This window comes from Leishmania donovani, chromosome 27 (genome assembly GCF_000227135.1).
Source record: "Leishmania donovani BPK282A1 complete genome, chromosome 27".
Classification (NCBI taxonomy): domain Eukaryota; phylum Euglenozoa; class Kinetoplastea; order Trypanosomatida; family Trypanosomatidae; genus Leishmania; species Leishmania donovani.
Window position 1 is genome coordinate 409466 of NC_018254.1, and position 26556 is coordinate 436021.

Sequence of the window (26556 nt, forward strand, 5' to 3'; positions counted from 1 at the left end):
GCATCAGACCTCACAGCTGCCGCGCGTCTTTGAGCGCCTGATGCTGATTTTTCCTTGCCGCCCTTTTCGCCCCTCTACCTTTCCCCACACCCCCGGTAGGTGCGGGGCGCCATGAAAACTCGCAGAGCGCTTTGCCGCTTCCTTCGCTCTCTGTGTTCTCTTCTGTTGCTGCGCCCACATCAACGGGTGCACACACACCTCACCTGCACCGTCGCCTCGGCGCAGCTAGCAGACTGCCGCGTCGATCACACACGCGCCATCGCGCTCACCACACTCGCGCCGCAGTGGCGGAGGTTGTCGTATTCGTTTGCCATCCAATACCCCTGTTAACCGCAGCACAAGTGCGCCAGCACTGTCGCCACAACCTTTTCCCACTCTCCCCGAGGGCTGAAGGCTATCGTGAAGACGTGGTACCGCGGCAGCGATATCTCGGAGTTCTTCTGCAGAGACAGCAGCTCATGACGCACCTCACCACGCGGCCGTGCTGTCGCGAGAAAGCGATATGGTTCATCAGCTTCTCAGAGTAGTACGTCCTCGCGACAGCCTCGATAACGTGCCAGAACATATCTGGAACGCAGTTGAACACTTCCGCTTTCGTGCGCGCCCCTACAACACGCGTCTCCTCGCCGGCGCCGCCGCTACCACTCCGCTGCTGACAGACTCTCGCCGCGACGCCACTCAGGCCGTGGGCGCCCTTCTTCCTGCTCACCAGAGAGTGGCGCTATTCATCCACGCAGACACGGAACGTGCGAATAGTGCTGAGCAGCGCCTCAAAACCGGTGACGATGCCCCGCGCAAAGCAGGGGACGCTATGATGGCTCGTGGTGAGCCGTCGCCACCGCGGCGCCGTCTACGCCCGCGCCACCTTCGTCATATTCGGCACGCCCACCTCTGCCGGGTACAGTACCATCTCGGTTGTATCCTGCTCCAGCGCCTCGAACGGGCGCTGGACGACGCGGATGCTTCACTCCGCGACTCGCTCGTTGAAGTCGGCCTGCGGTCGCGTCGGGTTGAACATGGCGCAGTCGGGAAGAGCAACACAGCGCTCGATGCATTTGACCGGCATAGTGGACTCGTCCCACCGGCCTCCAGTAGCCGCCGGCACACGCGCCCCGAGCGCCCGTGACACTCCTGTCAATGTCACGGCTTACCCACCTCTGGTGCACTGCCATCGAAGTTATCATGTGCACCGTAGTTGGCCTCGGGCCGCTTCTGTGCGTTCGAATGCGTGCGCGCGTGTTAGCCCGCCGCTACAAGGAGCCGCTGGAGTGGCTGCTCGGTTACAACTCGCCGTCGCCGTGCATGAGGCGCTCTGGGTGGGTGTCCGATTTGATCATCATCTTCGTCAAAACCCACTTGGGCGGACGACGATCTCGTGCAGGCGAAGCGAGCGCGACGGGGGCTAAGAAACGAAAAATAAGCACCGCTCTTGTGCAGACGCGCACGTGCAGAGAGAAAAACGCGAGTGTCAACCTTTGCCTTCCGTTCAGTACCACAAACGCCAACAAGCAGTAGCGGTGGTGGGTCGTGCCCGTCCGCTCGGCGTATCGCACCTGCGGCGGCGTCGGCAAGGACGTCGGCACGAAAATACGCGCGAGAAGCCTTCTCAGGTCCCGGCACGGGGGGAAAGGGGGAGGAAGGGGAGAGGGTGAGAGCAGAAGGTGTAGCCGCGTGCGTGCTTGTGGGCGTCCGTTTGTGCCGGGTGAGATGACGCACGCGCGCAGAGGCACACAAACTCGAATGGCGCCGTGAAGCGGTAAGCGGTGGAAGAGGGGTGATGTAGCTGCATACGCACCGAAACTGCGCGCGTACCTCCGATGGGTGCTCTCGGTGACGACGACAGATTGAACAAGAGGGAGAGAGAGCAGAAGACAGTCACCGCGTCGCCGATACTCCTCCTCCCACCTTCTTCGTCAGCGTTGTCGACCCCACAAGAAGCATGGTAGACGGTGAGTTGAACAGACTCAGGCAGCAGCATGCATCGCACCTTCTTGCCTGTGTGCAGTTGCGAGTTTGTATGTGGTGATTGTTGTTGTCATTCGTGTTTCGAACAGAAAACAAAAAAAAAGCGACGAAAAAAGGGGGAGAACAGGGGAGCTTCTAACCATGCGCTCGTTGACAGGAACACATTCACATATCTCTTGAGGAGAAAAAGGTGGAGGGAGTGGACGGAGATCAGGAAAAAAGGCGCCCAAAGAGCAACAGAGGAAGGGCACAAGAGGGTGACGCAAGAGAGCTAAAGCGTCTGCCATGATACCCTCCCATCCTTTCCCCTCTCCCCTCCCCTTTCCCTCCCCCGTGCCGCTAAATTAAGCTGTCTAGGTGCGCGTGTGCGTTGGTGGAGGCTGCTTTCTTTTCTCATATAGACTACATCACCAGTAAAGGGAGGGGGAAGGTGAAAAGCGAACGAAGGAAGACACACACAGACAGACACGGAGGGCACACACACACACATACGCACGCACACAAGGGAACCCGAACAAAAAAAAAGAAAGATCCGCAGTCACATACTCTCCATGGAGACAACACGTTTCTGAGCGACGCACAGGAGGAGCCACATGGAAAACCAAAGCACAAACAAAAAAAAGCACAGAAAAAAAAAAACGAACCACACAGCGTACCAGAGCGGGAGAGGCTGGCGCTTCCTTGAGGCACCCACCTGCTGAGGGCGAGCCCACATGAAGCCAAAGGAATAAATAAGCGAAACTGTCGGTTCAGTTTTACATCAGGCGGCAACGTCATGCCCCTGTCTCTCCCTCTCGCCCCTCCACCTTCTGTTGGTCAGTGCGCGGGGTAAGGAGTAGTAGTCAGCTGCGTCGAGCACAACTCCTACAGTGGGAAAGGCGAGGAGCAAGACAGAGGCAGTTGCATACACGAGAGGACAGGTAGAAGCGGGGAAGGGGGGAAGCGAGCTCGGCAGACGAACGGAGCATGGGCGCCGAACGCCAATAACAATCAGGCAGTGAGGCGGAGAAGCAGAATAGAGGCACCTCATGGCGCGGAGCTTGCCCGCCCCGCTCCGATCTATAGCTAAATGCCGGGCAAGTCGATTTCATCGTCTGAGTCGCTGTTCTTCGCCTTCTTCGGCCTCTTGGCGCCATTCTGATTTGCTTTGCCGTCAACGATGTCGTCGTCGGAGAGGCCGACGGAAAAGTCTTTGTCGGCCGCAGCACCACCACCTGCGCGGCGGCCTGCCACTGCCGCGTCGGGTGCGGCCGTGCCGCTTGTGCGTCTGCGATGGTGGCCGTTGATGTTGTTCCCGCCCTCAACGGAGGATTCTACGTCGTCGTCGCCGCTCTCGCCGCCGACGCTGCTGCTGCTGCTGTGGATCTGCTGCCGCTCCACCTTTTTCGTTGCCTTGAACCACTCGTTGGCCTCCTCGTTGAGGCCAGCGTCCTTGCAGAGCTGCACCAAGTAATTGAGACACTCGATGTTATCGGGATACTTGCGGTGCACCTGCTCGTAGAGCCGCTTCGCCTGCACGTAGTCGCCGCGGCGGCGGTGGCACGAGGCCACCATCAGCTGCCACTTCACCTCCTGCGGTTGGATGTGCGAAGCGCGCTCGAAGAACTGCACCGCCTTATCGTAGACTTCGTTCTTCACGAAGTACGCGCCGAGCCAGGAGATGACGTCCATGTTTACCTGGTAGTAACGGTAGGCCTCCAGATAGTAGTGAAACGCCTGCACATCGTCGCCGTCGCGGGCGTAGAGGGAGCCGATGCGGGCCAGCGCGTTCGGGTCCGTCGGAACGCGGCCAATGAGGCGGTTAAACCACTCCAGCGCTGCCGGGTCGCCGACAAGGTCGCTGAGGTCGGCAATCTGATACAGCACCTCGCTACTGTCCACGAGCGCCTGCACGCGCTTGAACATGCGCACCGCCTCCTCGTACAGCCCTAGCTTCTTGGCGGCCAAGCCAAGGTTATAGATGGCCTCCACGTTGTCGGCCTCCACCGCCAGCGCTTTATTGTACAGCTCCTTCGCCTTGTCGTAGTCCTTCTTGACAAAGGAGAAGTTGCCTTTGTTTACCAGTGCCTTGGCGTTGTACTGATTCGCGACGAGACTGAGGTCGCTGTACTGCTCCCCGTTCTCGTAGTCGCCCTCAAGGAAGTAGAGGTACGCCAGGTTCGTGGCTGCCCGTGCTCGCAGGCTCCTGTCCTTCTTCTCAAACTCCTTCAGGCCGTTGATCGCCTCCTGATAGCGCTTGTGCTTGAGGTAGTTCAGGTTTTTGCACATCTCCAGCTCGCTCGCCACGTGCGAGGTCGGGTCGCGCATCTCGTAGGTGCGCAGCTGAGAGATGATGTAGTCGTAGCCGACGCACCAGTCCTTGTGCAGCACTGGAGCAATCAAGCGGGCTGCCGTGATGATGTACTTGAGGTATCTGGCGCGGCGCTCCTTGCGCATGCGGCTCAGGCTGTCGTCTACCAAGACGTCTTTCCGCTTCTCCTCCTCCTCAAAGTCCTCCTCGCCGTCGAGGCCCGCGAGGCGGCAATTCATGAGGCGCGTGAAGGTCCGTTTCATCTTCTCCGTCTCGCCCAGCGCGTAGTAGCACAAAATGAGGTTAAACGTGGCGTTGGCATCGCCGTTGCCCTCCACCACGGTCTCGTAGCTGTTCGCGGCGTCCCTGTACTGGCCCAGCTTCACAAACGCGTTGGCGATATTGCGGCAGAGGTGATAGCGGAGCTCCTTTCCGGCGGTCGGTGTCTCGTCGAGCACCTTGCGGTACATCTTGATGGCTAGGAGGTAGTTCTGCTGCGCAAGATAAATGTTGCCCATGTTCACCCGCAGGCGGCCGGCTTGTGGAAACTGCACGTTGCGAATGATGAGGTTGTACGTGTTGAGGGCCTCAGTGTACAGCTGGTGGTTTTGGTACTGAACCGCCAAGTTGAAGTGCACTGCGTAGGTAAGGTCGACGTTGATCTGCTCGGCGAGCCCGTACTGCTCGCGCTTTTTACAGAGTAACCGCTCCAGCTTTCCGGCGTCCTTGGCCTTCTCGAGTGCCGCGCCGTAGTCCTTCTGCAGAGCCAGCATGGCGCTCTCCTCAATCAGCTTGTTCACCTGCTTCTCCATCTCAGCCAGCTCCTCCTCCTGACTGTTCTCGCTCCGCTTCTTCAGCGGCGGGGCCGGGCCCATCGCCATGTTCGCCATGCGCGCCTGGCCGGTGGGGTCAAAGAGGACGGCAGCGGCGCCGTTGCTTGCGCTGTTGAAGCCGACAGCGCGGTTAGACGTCATGGGACGCGCGGCGCCGGGGATACCACAGCCCCTTGTATTCATGCGGCTGCCCGGCACACCCCAGGCAGAGCCCATGCCCGCGCGCCCCCATTGCGAAGGAGGGGCCTGCATGAGGGGGTTGCCGCCCATAGCCTCTTGCGCAGGGGCCTCGAAGGGGTTCGTGCTCGTCGTCCATGGGTTCGACCCAATATCCGGCGTCTGGAACGCCGCGTAGATATCCTCGTCGTTGCCGTTCATGATGCTCAAAGCCCTCGCTTCTGTTACAGGGGCAGAAGGGCGCCAGAGAGGGGGGAAACTCCAGCAACAACAGCAGCCGCGCAGCGGTGGCTCCACACCAACACGCGCGGTGGTGGCTGCTCCGAAAACCGAAGCTGCGCAGTGTTCCAAAGGGGCGGGAGGGAAAAAAAAAGGGGGAGAGGCCCCACGCAAGACGGGTAGAGGCGATCGCTGTGATCCTTCTACGGCAATGAAGATAGAGAGGTGCCACTAAGATGGCTTTGAAAAAAAAAAGTAGAGAGCAACTCAAGGCACAAGGGAACAGGAGACACCCCGGGTGCTTCCGCGATCTGGGAGCAGGACAATGGAAAGCGCTGCGTTGCCAAGAGACGCCAGAGCGGAGATGTGATATGAACACAAGGGGCCAGCTAACAGTGGGATCGGGGTAAAGATGGGGGTTGTGGCAGAGAGACAACTCTATAAGACGTCCTTTCTAGAAGGTCTCTTGGTTATCGGCCAAAACAAAAAAGCGAATGCAGCGTCGTTGGCAGCGCACCCCCCCCCCCCGCCGGAGAAGGAGTGGTCAGAGGAAGCGAGGAAAGAGCCAGAGCAGAGATGGCAGAGAGAGGGAGAGGGGTAGGAAAAGAGCATACGCTTGGAGCCTTCACGATGAAATGGTGCACATCAAGAAGAAGAAAGCCCAAGTCCCTCTTGAAACATGACGAGAAAGGAACTGGGCGTCGGAATCATCGGAAGAGGCACGGGGTGCCTACCTGGGCAGCGCCAAGATCGGTTGCTAGCAACGAAAAAAAAAAAGAGAGCGGCTGTAGAGGGGTGGCTCAAGTAGATTACCGAAAGAGGCTTTGCGGTGTTGCTCGAGTCGAGCCTCCACACTTTTCTGTTTGTTCTTGCTTAAACAGACGTTGCCTGCTCAGCAGTGCCTTGCATTCATCAATCCGATATTTATAAAAGAAAACTGAATGTCTCACTGCCCACACGTACTCGCAGGCGACATCGGCAAAATCCGCGCCGCCACGGACACGAACGTGTGTCTTCCATCTCGCTCGCCTGCCATGCCCGCAATCGCTTGCTCGGCATCAGCTGAACAGAAACAACGGAAGAAAAATGGCCCCTGTCGAGTGGCAGAGTCCCTGAGAAAGACTGAAAAAGCAAGTCCACACGGGAAACAAAGCATGCGATGCCACACATACTACCGGTACCCACACCCAGCGCAGAGGCGCACAAACACCGGAGCCTCACTTCGACGAGGCACGCCCCACATACTTACCATAGCCCTCCACATGCACAGATGTGGCGCCTCCCCTCCTCACGGCCTCGCTATCATCTTGGGTGTGAAACAACCGCGGCTTTCGCCACAACAAGCGGCTTTCATGCAAGCACACGAGAAGCGACGCGCTTGCTCTCCTCAATGCACTGCAACCAAACCCTCTTCCGCCTTCCCTTCCTCCCCCTCCACCCGCCAACCGCGAGAGAGGGCTTTCCCGGAGCAGGGGGCGAGGAAGATGGCGAGGTCGGCAGGGCTAGTCGTGCGAAGGTGAGCAGACGCCTGTAGCGGTAGCCGGCGCGCAAGGGCAGGGAAGACACCGAGAGATGAAGGAAAGACAAAAGACACAGCTGAGCAAGAGGGGGGAGGGCTGCAGAGTGAAAGAGATGCCGCGCAGCAGAGACTCAGACGTACCCCCTTCTAAATGACCTTGCAGGGTGGTGAGGGGAGGGTGCCAACAGAAAAAAGGAAAAACGGGATGAGGAGCAGTTCAACACCTCTGATGGAACAGATCCTCGAACCGACAAGAGCAGCAAAGAGAGATCACCATGAATACACAGAGAGAGAGGGTGACGGTCGCACGTCACCGTGAACATCTGAAATATACACGAAGGCGGGAGGGCCGAAACCCGCGATCGCCATGGGCATTGAGAAAGGAGAGAAAAACTCCAGCGCAGCAAAGGGAGTGAAGCATACATAAGCACAAAAAAAAATTGCGCGAGAGCGTAGGAAGACACCTGCACCACACGGCACGCAGAGCTTCTTTTCCTTGTTCGTTTCAGCGCAGCATCAAACCGAGTCAGCGAAGATGCACATACGGCCGCCCCTCATCTGCCTCCGTTGCACCACAGCCATGTCAAGAAGCCACACCAAGCAATGCCGCTCGGCGTCGTCCAGCCCACGGCAACTCCACTGCGTACAGCGCAGGCTAGGCCCAGACCAATGCTCAGCACTACCGCAACGCAGCTAAAGCAGAAAAACAGGAAGTGGGTGTGTATGTTTGTTCAGTCATCGGCACAGCTCGCACTGAGCTGGTGCAAACGTGGTCACGGCCATAACGCCTCTTCGGCGCAGCGCCAGCCCAGACCTGTCCGCCCGCACCGAGAGTCCGCAACCGCACTCGAGGGCAGGCTGCAGGCTGCTTGGCCTGCCCCACACAGGGTGAGTTGCCAGGCGCTGATGGCAGGGGTGAGAGGTGGCCGGCAAAATGGCAAGAAGGAGGAGAGCCAAAACGATTTTGATGCGGTACAAAAAAAAAAACATAAAAAGACGCGAACGCCGCATACACACACACCAAAACACGGAGGGGGGAAAGGCGGTCGCAGAGAGAGAGAAAAGACGAGGAGGGACAAGGGGGCTGCACAGGCACGTGTCTCTGTGTGCCGATCTATACACGTAGCTGTGCCCGTGCTTAGGATGGAAGGCGAGGAGGAGAGGCCTCAAGAGACGGAAGCACACAAACAGCAGCACACACAACCACACGTCCGAGACGCGCCCTACACATGGGCAGGGATATCCAAACAGGAAAGGTGTGAGCGGCACATTTCGAGCGTTTTCGTTTTTGAGCGCGTCTTCGTCGTGCGCACGAGCTCGTCTCCGTTTTCTTTGTCTGTGTGTCTGTTGCTCCGCCTTCTCTCAGCCTGTGACGCCTCACGCACTCTCACGATGTGTTGCTCGCGCAGTCATGGTGCGCGTGCATTAAGACGGAGAAAATGGCTTGAAGGATGGCGGCGGCGGCAGTCCGATCGCACTCGGTCGCACTGCCGCAGCGCTCGTGGTCTGGAAGGTGCCCATCGAGGGAGCAGAGGGGTGCTCATCGTAGCCGTTCGCCTCCGCCTTGAGCGGTTGAGGCTGCACGGGTGCGGCGGGAGCAGGCGCAAACGCCTGGGCGGTCGCTGCTGTAGTTACGGGTGCGGGATAGGCGTAAGGGTCGCTTGTCGGTGGCGGAGGCTGTAGCCCATGTGCAGCCGCTTTCAGGACAAAGGACGTCTGTGAAGGGGTTGGAATGCCGACGCTCGCAACGGCTGTAGTTGAATCCTGAACGTTATTGCTGACGCTGCCACCGCCGTACGGGTATGCGTCTGGAGCAGCGCTTGCGCATGGCGCAGGTGCAGGTGCGCTCGCGTGCGCAAAGGACAGAGAAGACACACCTGCGCCGCTGTTGCCCGAGGCAGAGCGGTTGTGCTCCGTCGACTGCGACTGAAGAAGCGGTGACGCGTATTGCTGCGACACTGCAGGAGCTGGCGGAGATACGGGCATGCCGTTGTGCGCCGGAGACGAGTAGACGTGCGGCTGCGAGAGTAGGTGTGACGGCGTCGGTGAGGCCAGGATAGGCGGTGGTGGAGAGGAGACCGTCATCGCTGTCTTTGGCGGCTCCGACACGGCCATGTGCGGCAGCGGTTGCAATGACAATGCGTGCGTGTTAGACGTCGGTGAAGCGGAGGCGGCGGGATACGCACCTCCGGCGACGGGGTAGGTCGACATTGATATGGAAGGCATCGCTGGCAAGTATGCCTGCGCAGGCGGCGGCGGAGGTGCCACCTGCGAGTGGGCCGATAGTGGCTGCCTGTACGTTGTAGCCTGGATGGTCGCCGAAGCAGTTGTGCTGGAGATCAGCGGGGTAGGCGGGTAGTAGGTGCCAGGTTGCGTGCTTATCGCTGCCGACGGAGGAGACAACCCGGGAGAGGTTGATTGGGCATGTTGCGGGGGGGTGCCGCCGTAGACGCCGTAGGGCTGCGCCTGCTGCGGCGGTGCCGCTGAGGTTGCTCCCGCGTTACCGAAGTAGTCCGGGATCGCGTAGTGTGGGCTTTGGCTGCCGTGACCACCCCCGGCTGCCCCGAGAAGTGGTGGCGGCCCTCCAGCAATGGCGGTCGGCGGCGGCGGCCCCACCTTTTTCTGCCCCAGCCGCTCCCGCTCCGCCTCCTCGAGTTTTTCGTAGTACTCCTGCTGCACACTCTCCGGGGCATCTCGCGACACAGTCCAGCGGCCAAGCTGCGCGTCGTAGTAGTACCAGTTTCGAGTCACTGGAAGGCCGTTTTCGTCTAGCTCGGGGCTGTCACCCGCCGCGGTGTTGCCGCCGAAGTCGCCTTGCGCCCCCGCTGGCCCAAAGCCGAATGGGTCTTTGCTCCCTCGACGGCGCATGTTGGTGTTCCAGTACTGCGTCGCCTTGTCGCTTGCCTGCCTCCACACCAGGCCCAGCTTTGACTCCCATCCGCTGGCCAGGCCGGAAAACGTGCCGGCGCCGCCGCCAATCCCACGACCGCTCCGGCTAGGCTCAGGGTCGCCGTTCACGGTCGCGACAGGGTCTGTGCTGTAGCTGCGGTTCTGCGTCGTGGAGAAGCCGGCCAGCTCACCGCTGCCAAGGGTGCCACTTCCATCGTCGCCGGAGCTACGACCGCCAATGTCGAGGCCGAGCTTCGATTGAAGCCAACACACCGCACGAATGGACATGCTTGTGAGCAATTTTCGTACGTGTATGGGGGGAGATAAAGAAACCGAAGATCTGTGCAGTCGGAGAGCACAACCGCCACGGCCGTGTCAACTGGACACGAGAAGCTGCAGATTCAGAGAGGCTTCTCTTTCACACGCACACAGAGGGCGAAGGTCTCCGGAGGTAGCGAGGGGTAGGCGGACGGGCAAGGAGCACAAGATCGAGGATCGCACCGTAAAGGGAAAAAAGGTAAGAGATGAAGGAGGAGTGAGCACCGCACACGCCCAAGGTGAGGGGAGCGAGAGATGGGGCACGCGAGTGGAGAGTCACCTGAGGTGTGCGAAAGGGAAAGGGCGTCGAGGGAGAGGGGAGGCAAGACTCTCACAAACAAATCGAAGCAAAAAGGGCAAAAAAGTCCACACAAAAAAAAGAAAACGCAAACGGAAAAGGAGGCGGAGGCGTACAGAAACTGTCCGGCGAAGGAAACCTTTACTTGTCAGGCGGCGTCCACACTCTGCCGTACAACCTGAATTAAAGTCTACTCGACTCCTTCTTGGGCCCAGTCGCAGGCTCACCGCGTGGTCTGAAGCAGTGCGAGACACGCGTGAAAAATATGAGCCGACGGAGTGCTCGGAGATGAACGGCAAATGATGTATATAAATATATAAGCGCCTCAAAGAGGAATAGAAGGGGAAAGTGCACCGAACGGGTACACACGGCGCGCGCACAAAGGTGTCGCCTACCAAGTAAGCAATCGAGAGATTTCCGGGCAGCGAGGCTGAAAATGGGCAGTGGGGCGCTCGAGAGTGAGGTGGGAGAGGGGTATATTTGGGACAGAAGGGGTGAGCGGAGCAGGGTATGGAGTAGCTCAGCGTCTTAGTGCGTATGGCGATCGATGACGGGGGCCCTTTAGTCTGAACGAGAGAAAGAAAGAGCTGCGCCGGTACACACAACCACAGAGAAGATCAGCAGCAGCGCACCAGAGGCAGAAGACAAGCAACGTCAAGGGAATAAAACAAAAAAAAAATGGCAATCAACTGTTCGTAACAAAGAGAGAACACGGAGAAAGTCCTTCGTGTTACGATATAGTTGTATGCGTGTGGCGGTGCAGTGCGTGTGTGTGTTTGGAGAGTGGGCAATGCCGTTGGTTCAACTTCTGCTGGGACGGCGGAACCGATGATACCCCCCCCCCCACACACACACGCACACACAGGCATGTGGGTACGCGTGTGTGTTTGTTTGTGCGTATGGATGCCAAGTCGTGGGGCACGACGGCAGAACGACAAGGAATAAGCGTTAAGATAGAGGAAGGAAGAGAGAATGAAGAGAGAAAGGAACCCAAGCGAGTCAGGTCGAGTGTCATGCAGCACATACATGCACGCATACGGCCGCGTCATGTGAGGCAAACCAAAGGCATTGACTTCGTCTTTTGGAGTTTCTTTCTTTGGTGTTTGTGTACGTCATGTCGTGGAGCGAGAGAGATTGAAGAAGAGCGCCGATGGTTAGCTTCTACAGCAGCGGCGATCCCATCATCACCGGCCACTACCATTACCTACACGGCAAAGTGGAGGAGCCGCCATGCCTCTCGTTACCCCGGCTTCTTCTCACCGCCGAGGAACGAGCGCTACCGGCAGTGAACCCAACAAGTAATGTCGTGGCCACGTCGGATGCTGGATCTGTGCATTCGCTTCTGCGTTTGTGGCTTCTTTTTGTTGTGATGAGAAAGAGAATTAGTAAGAGGGAGAGCAGACGGCGGGCATACCTGCACGCAGCGAGGCAGGGAAGTGTCCGTGACGGGCTCAGTCTCGGGCACGCAAGATGCCGTACGAAGAAGGATCGTCAGGAAAAGATAGCGATGAAGGCGGGTCCACGGCCTTTGGCGCTTCTTGGAGAAGCAGCCCGAGTACACCACCCACTCATTTCTCTCCGCCTCCACCCCCTTCCCAGTCTGCGGCGTTAGGGCCTCTTTTCCTCGAGCAGGTGCGCGTACTCTTCAGCAACTTGGCCACGCAGTCGGTGCAACTCATCCGCAGCCGCGCCGCGCTCGTCCTCTGCCCCAACGGCAGCATCTACACCTGAATCGAGCTGTGCCAGGCAGTGGTCCAGGAAGCAGGTCATGCTCGCGAACGACCAGTTCGTCCCGTTGTGAAGCAGCCGGTCTGCAAACCGCCGCCACACCGCCGAGTCGCGTGTGTCGCAGATGAGGGCCAAGTCTTCAATGGAGAGGTGGGACGCAAGCTGCCGTGCATCGGCCAAAAAAGCCTTCACCATGCGCTCCACGTTGAAAGTGTTGCACCAGTTGTGATTCAACGAGACTGTCAGCGCCGCCGACAGGTGCTCATTCGCCTCAGCTGGCGCAACTGGCTCGGCGGCGTCTTGGTCACGGTCGTCCTCCACAGCCGCCCCCTCACCGGCGAACAAGGGAAACACCTCGCCGGTGATGTTGTGCACTTGGTGGTAAAAGAAGGCAGGCACAAAGACGAGGTCGCCAGGATGCTGCACCACCGCCTCGAGTTCAAAGCCAGTCAGCACACGTATGTCCGGCGGCGTCGGGAACAGCGGGAAAAGGTGGTCGTGCAAGTACGCGTTGCCCGCCACTGTCGGAAAATACCAGTTCTTATCACCGCACACGTTGAAGGACCAGGAGTAAGTGCCAAACACGTCGTAGTGCAGCGGCGTCCAGCTCCCCACGGGGCCAATGTAGCAGAATCGATAATCACTCTCGCCATTACCAAACCCTATCTGTGTGCTGGCGTCTGTGTCGTGGGCTGGCGCAGTCTTGCTCAGCACCCCATTGCTGGGCACCACGTGGCGACAACAAAAGGAGTCCATCCAGTCCGCACCGAGGAACCTTGGGACGCGGTAGAGCCCGTCGCCGTGCGTGCCACTCGCCCGAGACTTGGCATACTCGCACAATCGCGATGATGCAGCTGACGACGTTGTCACCGTTTCAGTGGCCGCGGTGCTCTCCAGTGCGGCTTGCAAGTGCCAGTCCTTCAGGTAGTACACGTGCGGCGGCGACGGAGAGCAGGCGGCCGCGCTCGTCGATGCGGCCCACGAGTGCAGCACCGCTTCAAGAGGTACCGTTTTGCAGCAACCCTCCTCGTCTGCCTCCACCACCTCATCCCTCACCGTCGTCGGCGGCTCGTGGCGCCTCTCATCCCTCGCCGCTGGCGTGCTGTCACATGATGTCACTTGTGCCGTGGAGGGTACGGGATAGACCGGAGCCAAAGTCTGTGAGCCGAGACAGCGGCATAGCTCTCGTGGGCAGAGGCGGCGCTTGAGAGCTGCGAGGTCAAAGCAGATGCCACCGCTCGCGTCGCGGCACGCATTTCGAATAACGGCGGGGCGGTTCGGCCTGAGGCATGCATCGCGAAACCCCTCGTAGGTCAGTGTCGTCCCATCCAGTTCCAGCATCACCGTATGTGCGGCTCAGGAAAGACTAGGAGAACAGTCGCGGTGCGGATGGAGACAGTGCGCATAAGACGCAGTTTGTGTGAGCTGCGTCCAATGTGATAGAGCTGCGGTGGCACACGCACACGCTCATGCAGCAATAGCGTATCGAGAAGTCCTGTGTGGTTGAGTGGGGGAGAGAAAGGGAAGATGGTCAATGAACGGTTTACGTTCATCTCGGTGAAACACAAGCAGGAATAGCGAGACCGTCAAAAGAGGGAGAAGCGAAAAAGGAAAAGGCGAGCTGTGCAAGACGGCGACACGAGAAATGGCATGCCCTCTGCATTTCCCCTTCGGGGGAGAGTCTCACGAGCAGTCCCTTCCTCGTCCTGTCGACCTGCACGCAGTGATGTCGCGAGTACGTACTGTAACACAAGGCTGGCGTAGAAGGTGCCGCACACAGGGAGGAGCGAGTCGTGGGGTGGCTTTTAGCGGACGGGGGATCGAAGAACAGAGCTGCTGTTCGCTGCCAGGCATAACTATGTACAGAAAAAGGGGGGCGAGATGACGAGAAAGATGATGAACCATCGATAGTGGTGGCCAGCGCTGGGACGCGCAACCTGGAAAGAGGCGTGCTGATGGGAAAGGTCAAACAGAAAAAGGGAAGCAGGGAGGCGGCACAGCTCACACGAGTCCATGTTTATGTATATGTGTATGTGTGCGGAGGTGGGATAGGGGGAGAAGCACACACGTAGAGAAAGGCGTACGCGACTCGGGCAACGCAGACAATGAAAAGAAGGGCAACGGGCTCCACTCTTCTCTGGCACCTACGTTATGGCTGCATCGCCACCGACTCAGCCGGACACCTTGAGGTACATCAAGTTCTGCGACAGGGCCGTGTAGCCAATGACGGCGTCCAAATAAGCATGTAGGTACTCGGAGTAGAGGCAGGCGTACAGCACGTTGCCGTGTTCCCTAATGGCCTCACGAAGCGCCTCGGCAGACACCTCAGAGCCGCTTGAGGAGTGGTTTGGTGTGACTGGACTCTTGGTTCTCTCCGTGTCGTCGTCGACGAGAAGGTCCCAGTGCTGCAGCAGCATGTCGTACAAAAACGGAATGGAGACGGCAAGTGGGCGGCGGGCGGTGCTGGTGCTCGCTGAAGGCTCACTGCCACCCGTAATTTTCTTTATCGGGCTGGTCTCCGTGACCTTTCTTTCCAAGTGGCACTGCAGGACGCTGCGCAACCCGCAGAGGGCCGTCATCAGCGGGCCGCGCTTCGAGTCCAAGAGCGTGTATAGCACGCGTAGGTCTGGCATGACGGCGATGGACACGACGAGGTCGGCCACAAGGGAGCTGACCGTGTATGGAGACGAGTCCAGGTGCTGCACCATTTCGCACAGAGCCGTAGTGAAAGGCGAGGTCTGCACACCGGCATGAAACCAACAGTTCACCGGCTCGGTTGCCGCCGTGGCCGCCGTGGAAGAGGAGCTGCACGGCGGTTTCATGGCGCTCATCATGCGCTGCCGAGCTCGCAGCGCCGCCACGGGCATGTTGGCCTCCACCCGCAGCAGTCGCGACAGCACAGCCTCTCCGACGCAATCGGGCTGCAGTCCTATCTTGGGGTTTGTCGCAGCTGCCGAGAGCAGACTACTCAGAAAGCAGTCGTGAATGTTCAGGTGCGGCGGTGTGATGGCGCTGCCCCACGACTCGGCGCTCTTGCAGCCGCCGGAGTCGGCGGTGTGAAGCGCACACGCCATCTGCTTGCGCTGCACGTCCGACAACGAGTTGACATCCATCAAGAACACCTCGCGCAGAAACACGTGCGGGACATGCTCAGCGAGGGTCTGCACAAGTAGCAGCGTCGCTTTCGTCGCCGACCACCGTGTCGTCGTGAAGCCTAGCAAGGTGCTGCTCTCCTTGTCCTCCTCCGATAGGCAGGGGTTGCTGGACAGATGTGGGAGGATGTAGTAGGTGAAGAATGATGTAATTGGGTGCTCGGGCAAAGACGCGGCGGCCTTCTCCTCCTGCTGTCCGCGCGTCACCGCAAGGTCGCCCGTGCGCGTCGCGGAAGCCGCGGTGACCGGATTCTGCACCAGAACCTCATAAAACTGTTTTTTAGGCACAATGCGCCCGCTCGCTTTCCGTATCGTCGTGGAGAGCAGCGCCTTGGCGAAGCAGACCTTCAGCAGCGGCGCGGACCCTTGTAGGTCTGCAAGTATGTTGGACACCACCACACACGCGGCCGAGTACACGTGGCTGTCCGGCGACTGAAGGAGCGGCAGCAGAGTCTGGCAGACAAACTCCTTCTCGATGAGGGGTAACAGACGCAGCGTGTCCGCGACGGACGGCGCCATCGTCAACAATGTTGCCCAGAAGCGCATCACATCACGAAGGTATAGCAGCTGCGTCGCGCCGTCGTCGTTTTCGGGAATCTTGCATAGCGTCAAGAGGGTGGTGCGGGCAGCGTTGAGGGTGCGCGACGCCACGCGCTCCTCCTTGGCAACGACGTCCTGGATCCACGGATCTGAGCACTTGGCCAGGGACACGACAGCGCTCAAGGCAAAGCGGCACGTGTCGCGCCGGTGCGTCCACTCCTGGGTGCTGCAGTCGTGCGTCAGATAGAGCAGCAGCGCGTCCAGCAGCACGAGCAAGTTGCGCTCTTGTGAGCCATCCTCGACGACAAAGAAGTTGGCCAGCGCCGGCACCCGCTCCATCTTCTCCGCCAACGTACTGAGAAAAATGACAAATTGCGTGCGGCCAGCGTCTTGCAGGAGAGTGCCGTCGCGCTGGTCGACGATCGCCCACCGATATGTCTCCGTCACCGCTGCCGTAGACGGCGAACCCGACGTCGAGGTCGTCGTGGGGCGGTGGGCGGCGGCGTTGGCAGGGTCGAGGGCCTTGCTCACCTTGCGCACCATGTCTAGCAGCGGCACAATGAGCGCGGACGGGCGCAGCTGCAGCAGTGACATGGCCCGCTCACCAGCCGGGTAGGCGGAGCGATCCGTCGGCAAATCAGCCTCCTGGAGTAGACGTACCAGGAAGTCCAGAATGACAGAGCGGACGCCGGGCGGCTCGTCCTGCTTGGCGTACTGGCAGAGCATGAGAAGAAATATGTTGCCGATTGGCGGGGGCTCGTTGCCGAAGGCAGCGGGATCTTTCGTCTTGGACGCTTCCCCTCTCTCGTCTGTCGGGGGCGGCGGTATCGGCACGCTGTGAGAATCGGCGAAGAGGAAACGGTAGCACGGCGGCAGTGCCAAGCACGCGCCATCCAGACCGTCCAGCAGGCACGACGACGACAGCGAGGCGGACGGCGAGGTGCCAATGTGTGTGGCAGTGGTCATTGTCTCCGCCGTGCCGCGGGCTCCCATGTCTACAGAGGACTCCGGTGGCGACGGCGGCGCGCTTTCGGAGCGGAAGGGGCCCCCAAAGACGTAGCTGTGCTGATGCAGAGCAGGATGGTTAGTCGCCAGCATTGCACGATCCGTCAGCAACGCATCCAGTATGACTGAGAGAGCCTTCTCCACGCTGCCTAGCTCCCTCATCAGGCTAGTCCGCTCGTCGTGTGTGTTGGCGCACTGCACCCGCTGGAAGTACTCGCACAGCTGCAGCCACTGCTCCTGAATCACTGCCACCATGGAGGCCGGCGAGTGGTGGTCGGCGGGAAGTCCTCTTGTGGAGAGGGGAGCAAGAGATGTGGTGGCGGCCGCGGCGCTTTTAGCGCCGGTCGTGGCCTGCATGGAGCGCAACGGTCCCCCAGAAACATCAGCAGCAGCGGCAGCCCCGGGCTGTGCCACCGTGCCTGCTGGACTGCTCATACACGAGAGCGGGCGCCACCCGATGAAGATGTAGTCGCGTGGCTTGCGTCTGTGCCTGTGCGTGTGTGTTGGGGCGCTAGGAAATCTTCGGAGGGAGTTGCGCAGTCGGTCCCGAGAAACAAAGCAAAAGCAGGGGCGGGGTGAAGGAGAGAGGCGTAGAGTCGGGGCAATCAACGGCAGCGCTGGCACGCGACAGCGTTGACCGCAGACCTGTGCGTGTGCCACGCGAGCCCTGCTAAGTGGGGGGAGGGCGGTAATAGAGCAAGAGGGACAGGCGCGCGAGTGTGACACATCACCCGTGCGACGCCACAGAAACGGCAACTGCTGTGAGGACCTTGATCTCTCGTTGCCACGAGCGCGAGTGCTTGTACTCCTCTGCCGTCCCCCTCCCACAAGCGCCGCGCCAGCGCATACGAGCCATATGCGTCGGCATTGTGCATTGTGTTGTCGTTTCGTTAAACTTCTTGGTTTTCCTGTTAGTCTTTTACGTGGAGCTCAGCAGGGAAGCTCGCCTACAAGCTTTTCGCTCCGTTTGGTGTGGGTCACCACCTTTGCTCACGACGCATAACCACTCACAGACGGCATGTGCAGCGAGGGAGGGGAACACCAGGCACGGCCCTCCGTCACCATCTCAGCACAATCGCAGGCTCACAAGCACATAAAAAGGCATACCTGCACATGTGTCTCAGCTTCACGCTGTCGTCTTCGCGTGGGTGCGGTGTGGACGCGACTGGAGAGCTGTTCGTTTATGCGTCCTCTTCCTCTTCAACTTCTTCGTCACTATCGTCGCCGAGGCCGTAGAAGAACTGCTGCTGGTGCTTGATGTTGCGCCAGTTCGGATTGCACACATCATCTGCCTCGCTCTCGCTTCCCTCGCCGTCCTGCTCCGACGCGCCGTTGGCCGTCGCGCGCACGCCTGAACGGACCTGAGGCCCGGTAAGCACCGATGTCGTCGTCTGCGCTGTGGCGGCGTAATGCGGCATGCGCTGCAGGACAGCGCGCTGGTCCTCAGCGCGGTGCTGCGCCGTCGCCACGCGCTCGCGCCACCCCTTGTTCCTCGGATCCTTGAGAAAGTTCTCCACTTGCTCAGGAGACGGTTTAGAGCTAACAGTGCCGTCTGCGATCACTACCACGTCCTTAATGCTGAGCCAGATGACCTTGTGAAACTTCCTGGGCAGATGCACGACTTGCTCGACCTCTAAGAGAGGCGCCGCGGATACAACCGCCTCCGACTCCTCCGCGCCATGCGGAGCATCACTCGAGCTGCTACCGCCCGGAGTCGGGGTCTCGGTAGATAAGCTCGCGGGTGCGCTGTTCGGGGGCGCTAGGAGAAGGACGCGGACGTGCTGCCCGTGCGGCGACTCCATGCAGATCGCCAACCTCTCGCCCTCTTTGGGGCCTGCCCACCCAGATGCGTCGAGGTACTGCTGGGTGAGGTGCTTCGCACGATGCTTGCGACCAGCCCCGCTCATGCCTGCTCCCTTTCCAGTATTTGCGAAAGGCAAGGTACAAAAACTAGGCGTGCGCGCGCCACTGTGGATGCGCGTGACGGTGTGCGCAGTTGGGTTCACATGTGGGGAGCAGGCACAGAAGGCCTACCAAGGACAGGTGCGTGGTTATTTGCGGAGAGTGGCACATAAAAGGGCTGGAGGTGGGAGATGCAAGCACAGCAACGGCTTGAAAGACATCCGGTGCGAGTGGGGGTATTGCTTCATCGACGGCCCATCGAAAGGCGCCAGCGGGGTGAGGACTGTGGGGAACAAAAAGAGCACAAGCACACGCACTCTTCACCAACCCACTGTAAGCTCGTAGCTGCCTCGTCAAACGCTTGTGCGGAGAAGAACGAGTCTGCACTGCCCCCCTCCTCTTATTTTCTTTTCCTCACTCCCCAGCTGCCCCTCCGCCATCAGCTGTACTTGAGCCGTAGTGTGAGTGCCCTGAAGAGGTTGTCGCCGCAGCGTCGCCCATCCCGCCGATGACAGTATAAATGGACAAAACAAAACAAAGGCGCACACGCACACACGAAAAAATGGGCCATGCAGGCGTATGCGTGCAGAAAAGCCGGTAAGGTCCTTTGCAATATACGAAAAAAAAAAATAAGAGGGAGGGAACGAAAGCGAAACAGGGTCGCTGCTTCGCAGATGAGTCCAAGTCTCTTCATGTGGATCGAGAAGAAAAAAGAAAAACGCCGCGGCTCTTCTCTGGTGCCAATCTGGCCGCATTCGCTCCCTTTGCGTGAGTGTGCGTGCTTGAGCTGCTCTTCCTGCGGTCCTGCCAGAATACCTCAGCTCGTGTCGAGAGCTCCCCACACTCACGCCCACACCTACCTCTCCCTCCCCAGTCTCAGAGGAGGTTTCATTGCGCCCTTTGTGGCATTCACGTGCTTCTGTACTCAACTCCTCGTCTTCTGAGCTCCTTCCCAGGCACAGTAAAGTGGAATAAAAAAAGAGCAAAAAGTTGTATCATGACAATATCGAGAGAGATGAGTATGGGTGCTTCTGGAGCGTGCACGATGCGACTGTAACCACTGAGAGACACACTTCGCTTCCCTGGTTGACGAGGGATGCTCCCACCCACACCTACCTGCGAGAGAGGGCAGAGGGAGGGCCGGTAAAAAAAAAGTAGGGGACGGCGAGGAGAGCAGAAGAACACGTTGACAAAAAAAAAAACGGCGGAGACAGACGAGACCTACATCGTTCTCACCCTTCTCCCTGTTCTTGTTTTTTGTTGTTTGTTGCTTGTGGTTAGCCACTTAGCATGATATCACTCACACAAGACAGACTCAGACCCGCTCGGGGGCGCACACACAAAGGCACAGACAGACAGAAGCACGCATCGGACGGGAAAAAAAAAACGATGGAGAAGATACCAGCGATAAAGAGATCTCTTGTTGTATTTCTCTGCTCTGTTTTGTTTCATCGTGTGCCCCTTGCTCTGCCCGTGCAACGCGAGCTGCACGCCACTCCACGCCCCTCCACGCCCCTCCAGCCGGCCCCGTCACACCGGCCCACATGGCCTGGCGCGAGGCAGCGGTAGGCATACGCGGTACAGCACTGCGCCAACACAGTCACCTGGGTACGGCCTCCGTCCCAAGCGCTACACAGCCGCACCCTCCTTGAGAGTGGTGCAGGCTCCCTGCACCGCTGGGCAGAGTGAGGGCCCCGGAGGGGGAGGGAGAGGGGGGAGATGTGTTCGAGCCACGCTGGCCGCTCCGGCGCCACGCCCTCCACAACCTCACCAGCGACATCAGCAGCGATACATCGCTCTGACCTCCCCTACGTCGTCGGTGCTGGGCCCCGCCACCACCCGAGGTGGCTGGGGCACTTGGCAGGGGTTTAGGGGTTGGGGGGCTGGCTCGCTTCCCCACAGCCACACACACACACACACACAGAGTGGTGTGTGTGCTGGGCCCTGCGACACGACGCGCTGAGGGGTGCTTCCGCCTCCATCACGCGGTCGATTGAAGACGAAAAAAAAAAAACACGACAAAGCGGAAAGCGAGGAGAGAGGAGAGCCAGAGGGGCGGCTGGAATCGAGCAGAAACGAGCGCAGGGGAGGCCTTCGTGAGCTACGCGCTCGCTGCGTCACGGTCGCTCAAAGACGACCGAACAGCGGCGGGCGAAGGGAGAAAGGTGAAGGAGAGGAAGTACAGAGTACAAACAGAGGCAGCAACAGAAGGACGGCATAGCGAATCGCTCACGTAGCCTGCCGCTGGCATGTCATTCTGCTTCTCCCACCACCCTCCGCACACCCCACTTTACACACACCGCCCGCCGGCGCCCTGACCCCCCCCCCTCCCTCCCTCTCCTCTCTTGTCTCCTAGATCAACTAAGAACACACAAGCATACCTATGGGCTCAACGACATGCACCTACGCACATCCTTCATTGCGCGAGTGTGATATGGAGCAAGGAGGGCGGATACACAGCATCGTCACAGGGAGAGCAAGAAAGCGCAAGAGACGGGGCAACAAGAAAAGAGACCAAAAAGGCGTGAGCGCGGGTCAGCAGAAGAGGGCACAAAAAAGGGCACGAGAGAGAGAGTCAGGCACAGGAACACATACATACAGACGTCAGATACAGAAATGGATGTATACTAGGTAAAAGACGTCGGTATTTCCTCGAACGGTCTTTCAGAGCCGAGCAGCCAGGTGCGCGAAGCGGCACACGGGTAAGGGAACAAGACACAATGAAGAGAGCGAGAGACAAAGGGAAAGGGGGAAGGAGGCAGGTGCGCTGGTCTACGAGGTTATGATGTCACGCAGGTTCACCTCTTGGCGAAAGACACATATGTGCACGCAGAGAGAGAGAGAGACACGGACGTGAGGGTGATGTATGCCCTCATTCCCAGCTGAGTTTGCGAATAGTGTTCGAGCAGCCGCCCGGCTGGGTAGGTACCATGGCATTCACTGTCGCCTCACACTTTCCGTCTCTGTTCATCTCTGCCTGCTGCGCGTCGTGTCGCACCCATGACGGAGAGAGAAAGCACAGCGTTTTTTTTTCCTTTTCCGTGCTCATGGCCAGTCGCGGTACGGCAGTGGGAATGCCGCCTCACTGCCGGAGAACTGCTCGCTGGGCTCGTCGTCGGCGCTCTCGCCGATCACGGATATTAGCAGCGTCATGTCGTCTGGCTTGCCGCCCTCGAAGAGGGCGCCATTCTCTATGCACTTGGAGGCGTACGGGGAGTCGCAGCGCACGTCGCGAGAGACGGCTATAGCGTCGACCATGACAGCGTTCGCACTCATGTCGAGCGCCGCCATGATGTCGTCCAGAAGCGTGCGAAGGTTGCGATTCTTCACGTAGCTCACCGAGTTTGCCGGTTCCTTTGCCGTCGCAGCACCGCCCAGCGCTTGCAGATAGCCGTGCTGACAGAAGACACGTTCCAGATGCGGCCATATCAGCTCCGCTATTCGGTTCGGGTACAAGTTGTCGAAAACACCATCGGTGCCCATTACGACGACATCCCCCTTCTCCACTGGTATGAGAAGACGAACGCCATCCTTCGGCGTGTCGTTGCTACCGGTGCCCAGTTGGTAGGGGTAGTCCAGTTGGTGTGCCTGCTCCTCAGTAACGTAACATACTCGTCCGTTACGGATCAGCATCATTGTGCAGTCGCCAACGTAGACGACGTCCAGCAAGTAGTTTTCCGCGCCGTCCGTGCGTTGAAACCGCGCGAAGGCTTGGTGCAGGTCTGTTGTCATCTTCACCCGCGTGGCCGCGGCATCGGAGTCAGAGGCGGACTCCTTGGCTGTTTCCGCGCTGCTCATTGTATCATCCGCAGCTGCGACCGCTGCGGTGGCGGCGGCAGCGGCTGAAGCAGCATATGTGGCTGCAAGCGGTCCACCAGTGGTGGAGACACCTACGATCGGCAGTGATGGTCCATCCAGCAGTACCACCTCATAGTGGTCCTTCGACTGAATATCCTCTTGCGGCTCTTGTAGAGTCGCAACCAGGGCAGTACACGTGCCTAACACATCGCTATGCTTGCAACTTTCGTAGCCGCGCTCAAGCAGACGAAAGGAACTCGCCGGGGCATCGCCAAGGAGCTCATCCTCGACGTACTCGTACATGCACCGCGCCAATGCGGCGCTGTAAAGGCCAGCGTTCAAGTCCGCGTTCTCCTTCCACCAACTCACGCCATCCAGCACCGCCTGCACATTAGATAAGGATAGGAACGCGTCTTCGCCACCGCGCTCCGCCTTTTCCGGCTGCGGGACGGCGCGCACGTTCCGGCAGAAGAAAGAGAATCTCTTCCCGTAGCGAGATCCGATTCTACGCAGCATATGTCGATGGCCCTAAGGGCCAAAGAAGAGAAGACTTTCGAAAGACGAAGTGGTAAGTCACCAGTCGGTGGTGGGGCGAGGGCACCGCTGCGCCCCAGAGGGCCTCGGCTCTTACACCACGTACGCAATGCCAACGCGGCAAGCCAAATGCGGGGCTCGCGCCAGGAAACAGCTGAGAGGACTCAGCACATATCGGAGAAAAGAAAAGGGTGGGACAGCAGGTGAGTGATGGCCACAACCAGTCACCAAACATCCAGCGGTGCACACCCTCCGAAAGAGGGAAGAGGGAGAGAGAGGAACAAGAGAACAACACGCGAGGGTTGCCTCTGCACAGCAAGCAGCAACAACAGACCGCCGCACGACACGTAGGTGCACATCGGCGCGAAGCGTCCACAATTTTTCCTTCTTTCAGCGTGTCATCCCGTAAGCAAGAGAGCAAATATACGCATACAGCCACCCCTCATATACCTCTGTTCGACTGCGGCGAAGCCGCGGTCGTCGAGAACGAACCGCCTGCCGTCGAACAGGGCCATGCGCATAACCTGCTCTTTCTGTCCTTTCTCGTCACTTCCTCTGGTACGTGCTTCACAATCGGCGGCGGACGGACTTGGGTGTGGGCGGCATGCCTTGATCCAAAGCGAGCCGCGTCCAGGGTGTTGCTCGAGGGCGGAAGCGGTGGCGTCTGCCGTGCGGGCAGTAGAGGGGTGGCCCAGGCGCACGCCAGATGAGCTCGAGGAGGACGTTGGCCAGCCTCAGGAAAGGGCCCTCTGAGACTTTGCACACCCCGCTTGCACGACATGCTTCTCTCTCTCGGCCGTCTCAAGCCGCGGCATGCCGTCATACAGTGCGGTGTCACTTTACATGGGAGTCTGGAGGACTCGGTGGTGCAACTCGAGGGTGCTCTCATCGCGCTTCCCGCATCTGCGCCGCATCGGCCCACCCAGTCGCGTGCAGGAGATGCCGCACATTTCACACACATGCACCTTGGGGCTGATTGATGTACATCTCTGCGCGCCTTCTGCTTCGATCCCTCTTTCGCCTCTGGCCTCTGGATGCGTTGTCTGGAATGGGGCACAGCATGTCAGCTATGCTTCCGAGCGCGTGCGCACTGTATTCACACTAGTGGATCCTGTCGTCTGTTTCGTGACGGCGTTGTTGTCAGCGGGAGAGGGATCCTGTATGCCTTCTTGTGTTTCCGTCAATTTCACAGGGGTGTGTCTGGACGGCTTGCCCGCATCTGCCGCAAGAGGTGGGGCGTCGCTGTGAGTCTGTGACAGCAGTGGCATTAAGCCCTCTGATGAAACCGCACGTCCGTCACAGGAGTGGGTGAGTCTAGTGGGAGGGGCATGTGCATAAGCATGTGCATAAGCATGTGCCTGCGTACATAAAACTCATAGCCTGCCGTCCTGAAGCGGCACACGGGGCAGTCATAGATGCCAGACGCTGGAAGTTCGCGCAGCGCTAGTGAGATGTATGCGTAATCAAATGATTGCCTGCACAACCATAGCGTGAAACGAGGTGCACTTTCCGCCTCGAGCGGTCCGCGAATCCCGCGTAGCATACCGGGCACAGCACCGGGTCGGACACCCTCATAGCAGGCACAGGCGGGGGAGGGGGCACTACAGTGCCAGCGCAGCAGTAGGTAGCACGCCACGTGCACCCCACGCTGTCGCTGCCAGTCACCCGCCGTTGCACCAATCCAAAGTGCGGGCAGGTGCCTGCGCAGGACTAGGCGCGGACGGTCTCCCGTCGTCTCGCAAGGTCGCCGGCCGTGTTCTTCTGGTGTCGAAAGGCTTCTGCCAAGCACCCATTGTCTCCGCGTATCGCATCGCGTATTGCGGTTTGGGGGGAGGTTAGCCTGTCATTGGGCACCGGTGACCGGGTCTGTAATCCATGCAGCTGGCGTCGGCTCCCCTGAAATTGCCAATGCGGCAAGCTTCTCCACCTCGTCCTTGTGCTCGAATTCACAATGCCAAGCTGCAATGAGAAGCGCACTTGACGGGCTAGAAGAAGCGCCAGCATGGGTGCCCAGATGCGTCGCAACCTACCACATCCTTCACAATTAGAGACCCCGTGCTGAGCGCCATGCGGAGGGAGAGCGAGCGGAAAAGTGAGCGGTAGGGAGAAAAGTGGTGTGATGAGGAAAACACCTAATAGAGTTCAAGAAGCAGCAAGCGCAGTAACAACAGGTGCGAAGAGGGTAGTTGTAAGCTTGGTAGAGAAACATGTGTACATGTTCGCCCGTGCACATTTTTTTGTGTGTGGCTGTGTGGGTGCGCATGTGTGCATTCGGATATGTTCATGGTGTAGAGAGATCAAAGTCGAGGGGTAGAGGGTGTGAGAAGCAGGACTATTAGCAGAAACATGGCCCGACAGAACATTCACTGGGCAGCAAGCCGATGCATTCATGGCTTTTAAAGGCGGCGCACACGTCCCTCGTACCAACATGGATCGGTTTTGCTGCAAACCCACCCCCCTCTACACACAGCAGCTCTGATATGGTGACAAGAGAGCGCACTCCCCCTTTCCCCATGCTTCTCAGCTCCGTGCTCTCCTCCGGCGTTCCTGCCGCAGACTGCGCCGCGTAACCTTCCGCGGTGTGGCAAAACAGAAGAAGGCCGTACAAGAAGAAAGCGAGAGAAGAGAGGCAGCCTCTACAAGCAAGGGCCCCAGTTCCCAAAGCGAGGAAGACTATGCTCGAAGGTGGGAAAGGAGGCACTGGAAAGGTGCGCGCTCAGCATGCGTGCTCGCCCGCCATTCCAGATTCTCGCCACCTCCCTGACGTTTGATGAGAGCACCTGTACGTGGGTGGGTGGGTGCGCGCGCGAACGCGCGTACGCCTGCTGCAAGCCCTTCTCCTTTGCTCTCTTTCTCGTTCGCGTGCTATTTTTTCGACTGCGCCATTTTATCTACCCCACCCCCGGGACCTCACGGTCTAAGTCGCATGCCCGCAGTACATCGACGAGCATGTGCCGGCACACAGAGCGGTGAACGCCCCGCGTTCGCCACGGAAAAGTCCGTTACCCGCACTGCGGACGAAGTAGACACTGAAGGTAAGGACAAAGCATGACTGGACATTCAAAAGAGACAAAAAAAAAAAACATAAAATGCAATAATAATAATAAAACGAGAGAGCCCGGAAAAAAAAAAACTCAAAAAGAAAAACAAAGAGATGGATCTATGATGCGCCTTCGGGCACGTGTGCCTCAGAAGAGCGTACAGTCAGCCACGGGCAAGCATGATGGCGCGCTTTACTTCTTCGCCGCGGCCTTCTTCGCGGCCTTCTTCGCAGCCTTCTTCGCCGGCTTCTTCGCAGCCTTCTTCGCCGGCTTCTTCGCGACCTTCTTCGCGACCTTCTTCGCCGGCTTCTTCGCGGCCTTCTTCGCAGCCTTCTTCGCCGGCTTCTT

The 26556-nt window shown here is 59.1% G+C and overlaps 6 protein-coding genes and 1 pseudogene across 6 annotated transcripts, besides 1 other annotated feature; all 7 read right to left on the reverse strand.

The window, feature by feature from the left end:
• Positions 1-1280: 1280 nt before the first annotated feature.
• On the reverse strand, positions 1281-1340 carry LDBPK_271000 (annotated as a pseudogene).
• Positions 1281-1340: a sequence feature.
• Positions 1341-3030: 1690 nt separating this feature from the next.
• On the reverse strand, positions 3031-5466 carry LDBPK_271010 (intraflagellar transport protein IFT88, putative; the record flags this gene model as incomplete). The annotated part of the gene is made up of 1 exon (XM_003861908.1): positions 3031-5466. The coding sequence occupies one exon, from the start codon at positions 5464-5466 to the stop codon at positions 3031-3033; it is 2436 nt and encodes an 811-aa protein (XP_003861956.1).
• A 2962-nt stretch (positions 5467-8428) lies between these two features.
• LDBPK_271020 (hypothetical protein, conserved) lies at positions 8429-10180 on the reverse strand (the record flags this gene model as incomplete). The annotated part of the gene is made up of 1 exon (XM_003861909.1): positions 8429-10180. One exon carries the CDS (start codon positions 10178-10180, stop codon positions 8429-8431), a length of 1752 nt encoding a protein of 583 aa, XP_003861957.1.
• A 1936-nt stretch (positions 10181-12116) lies between these two features.
• On the reverse strand, positions 12117-13577 carry LDBPK_271030 (hypothetical protein, conserved; the record flags this gene model as incomplete). Its single annotated transcript, XM_003861910.1, has 1 exon — positions 12117-13577. The coding sequence occupies one exon, from the start codon at positions 13575-13577 to the stop codon at positions 12117-12119; it is 1461 nt and encodes a 486-aa protein (XP_003861958.1).
• Positions 13578-14407: 830 nt separating this feature from the next.
• Positions 14408-17368, reverse strand: LDBPK_271040 (hypothetical protein, conserved; the record flags this gene model as incomplete). Its single annotated transcript, XM_003861911.1, has 1 exon — positions 14408-17368. One exon carries the CDS (start codon positions 17366-17368, stop codon positions 14408-14410), a length of 2961 nt encoding a protein of 986 aa, XP_003861959.1.
• Positions 17369-18114: 746 nt separating this feature from the next.
• On the reverse strand, positions 18115-18840 carry LDBPK_271050 (hypothetical protein, conserved; the record flags this gene model as incomplete). Its single annotated transcript, XM_003861912.1, has 1 exon — positions 18115-18840. One exon carries the CDS (start codon positions 18838-18840, stop codon positions 18115-18117), a length of 726 nt encoding a protein of 241 aa, XP_003861960.1.
• A 3040-nt stretch (positions 18841-21880) lies between these two features.
• Positions 21881-23149, reverse strand: LDBPK_271060 (hypothetical protein, conserved; the record flags this gene model as incomplete). Its single annotated transcript, XM_003861913.1, has 1 exon — positions 21881-23149. One exon carries the CDS (start codon positions 23147-23149, stop codon positions 21881-21883), a length of 1269 nt encoding a protein of 422 aa, XP_003861961.1.
• Positions 23150-26556: the final 3407 nt, after the last annotated feature.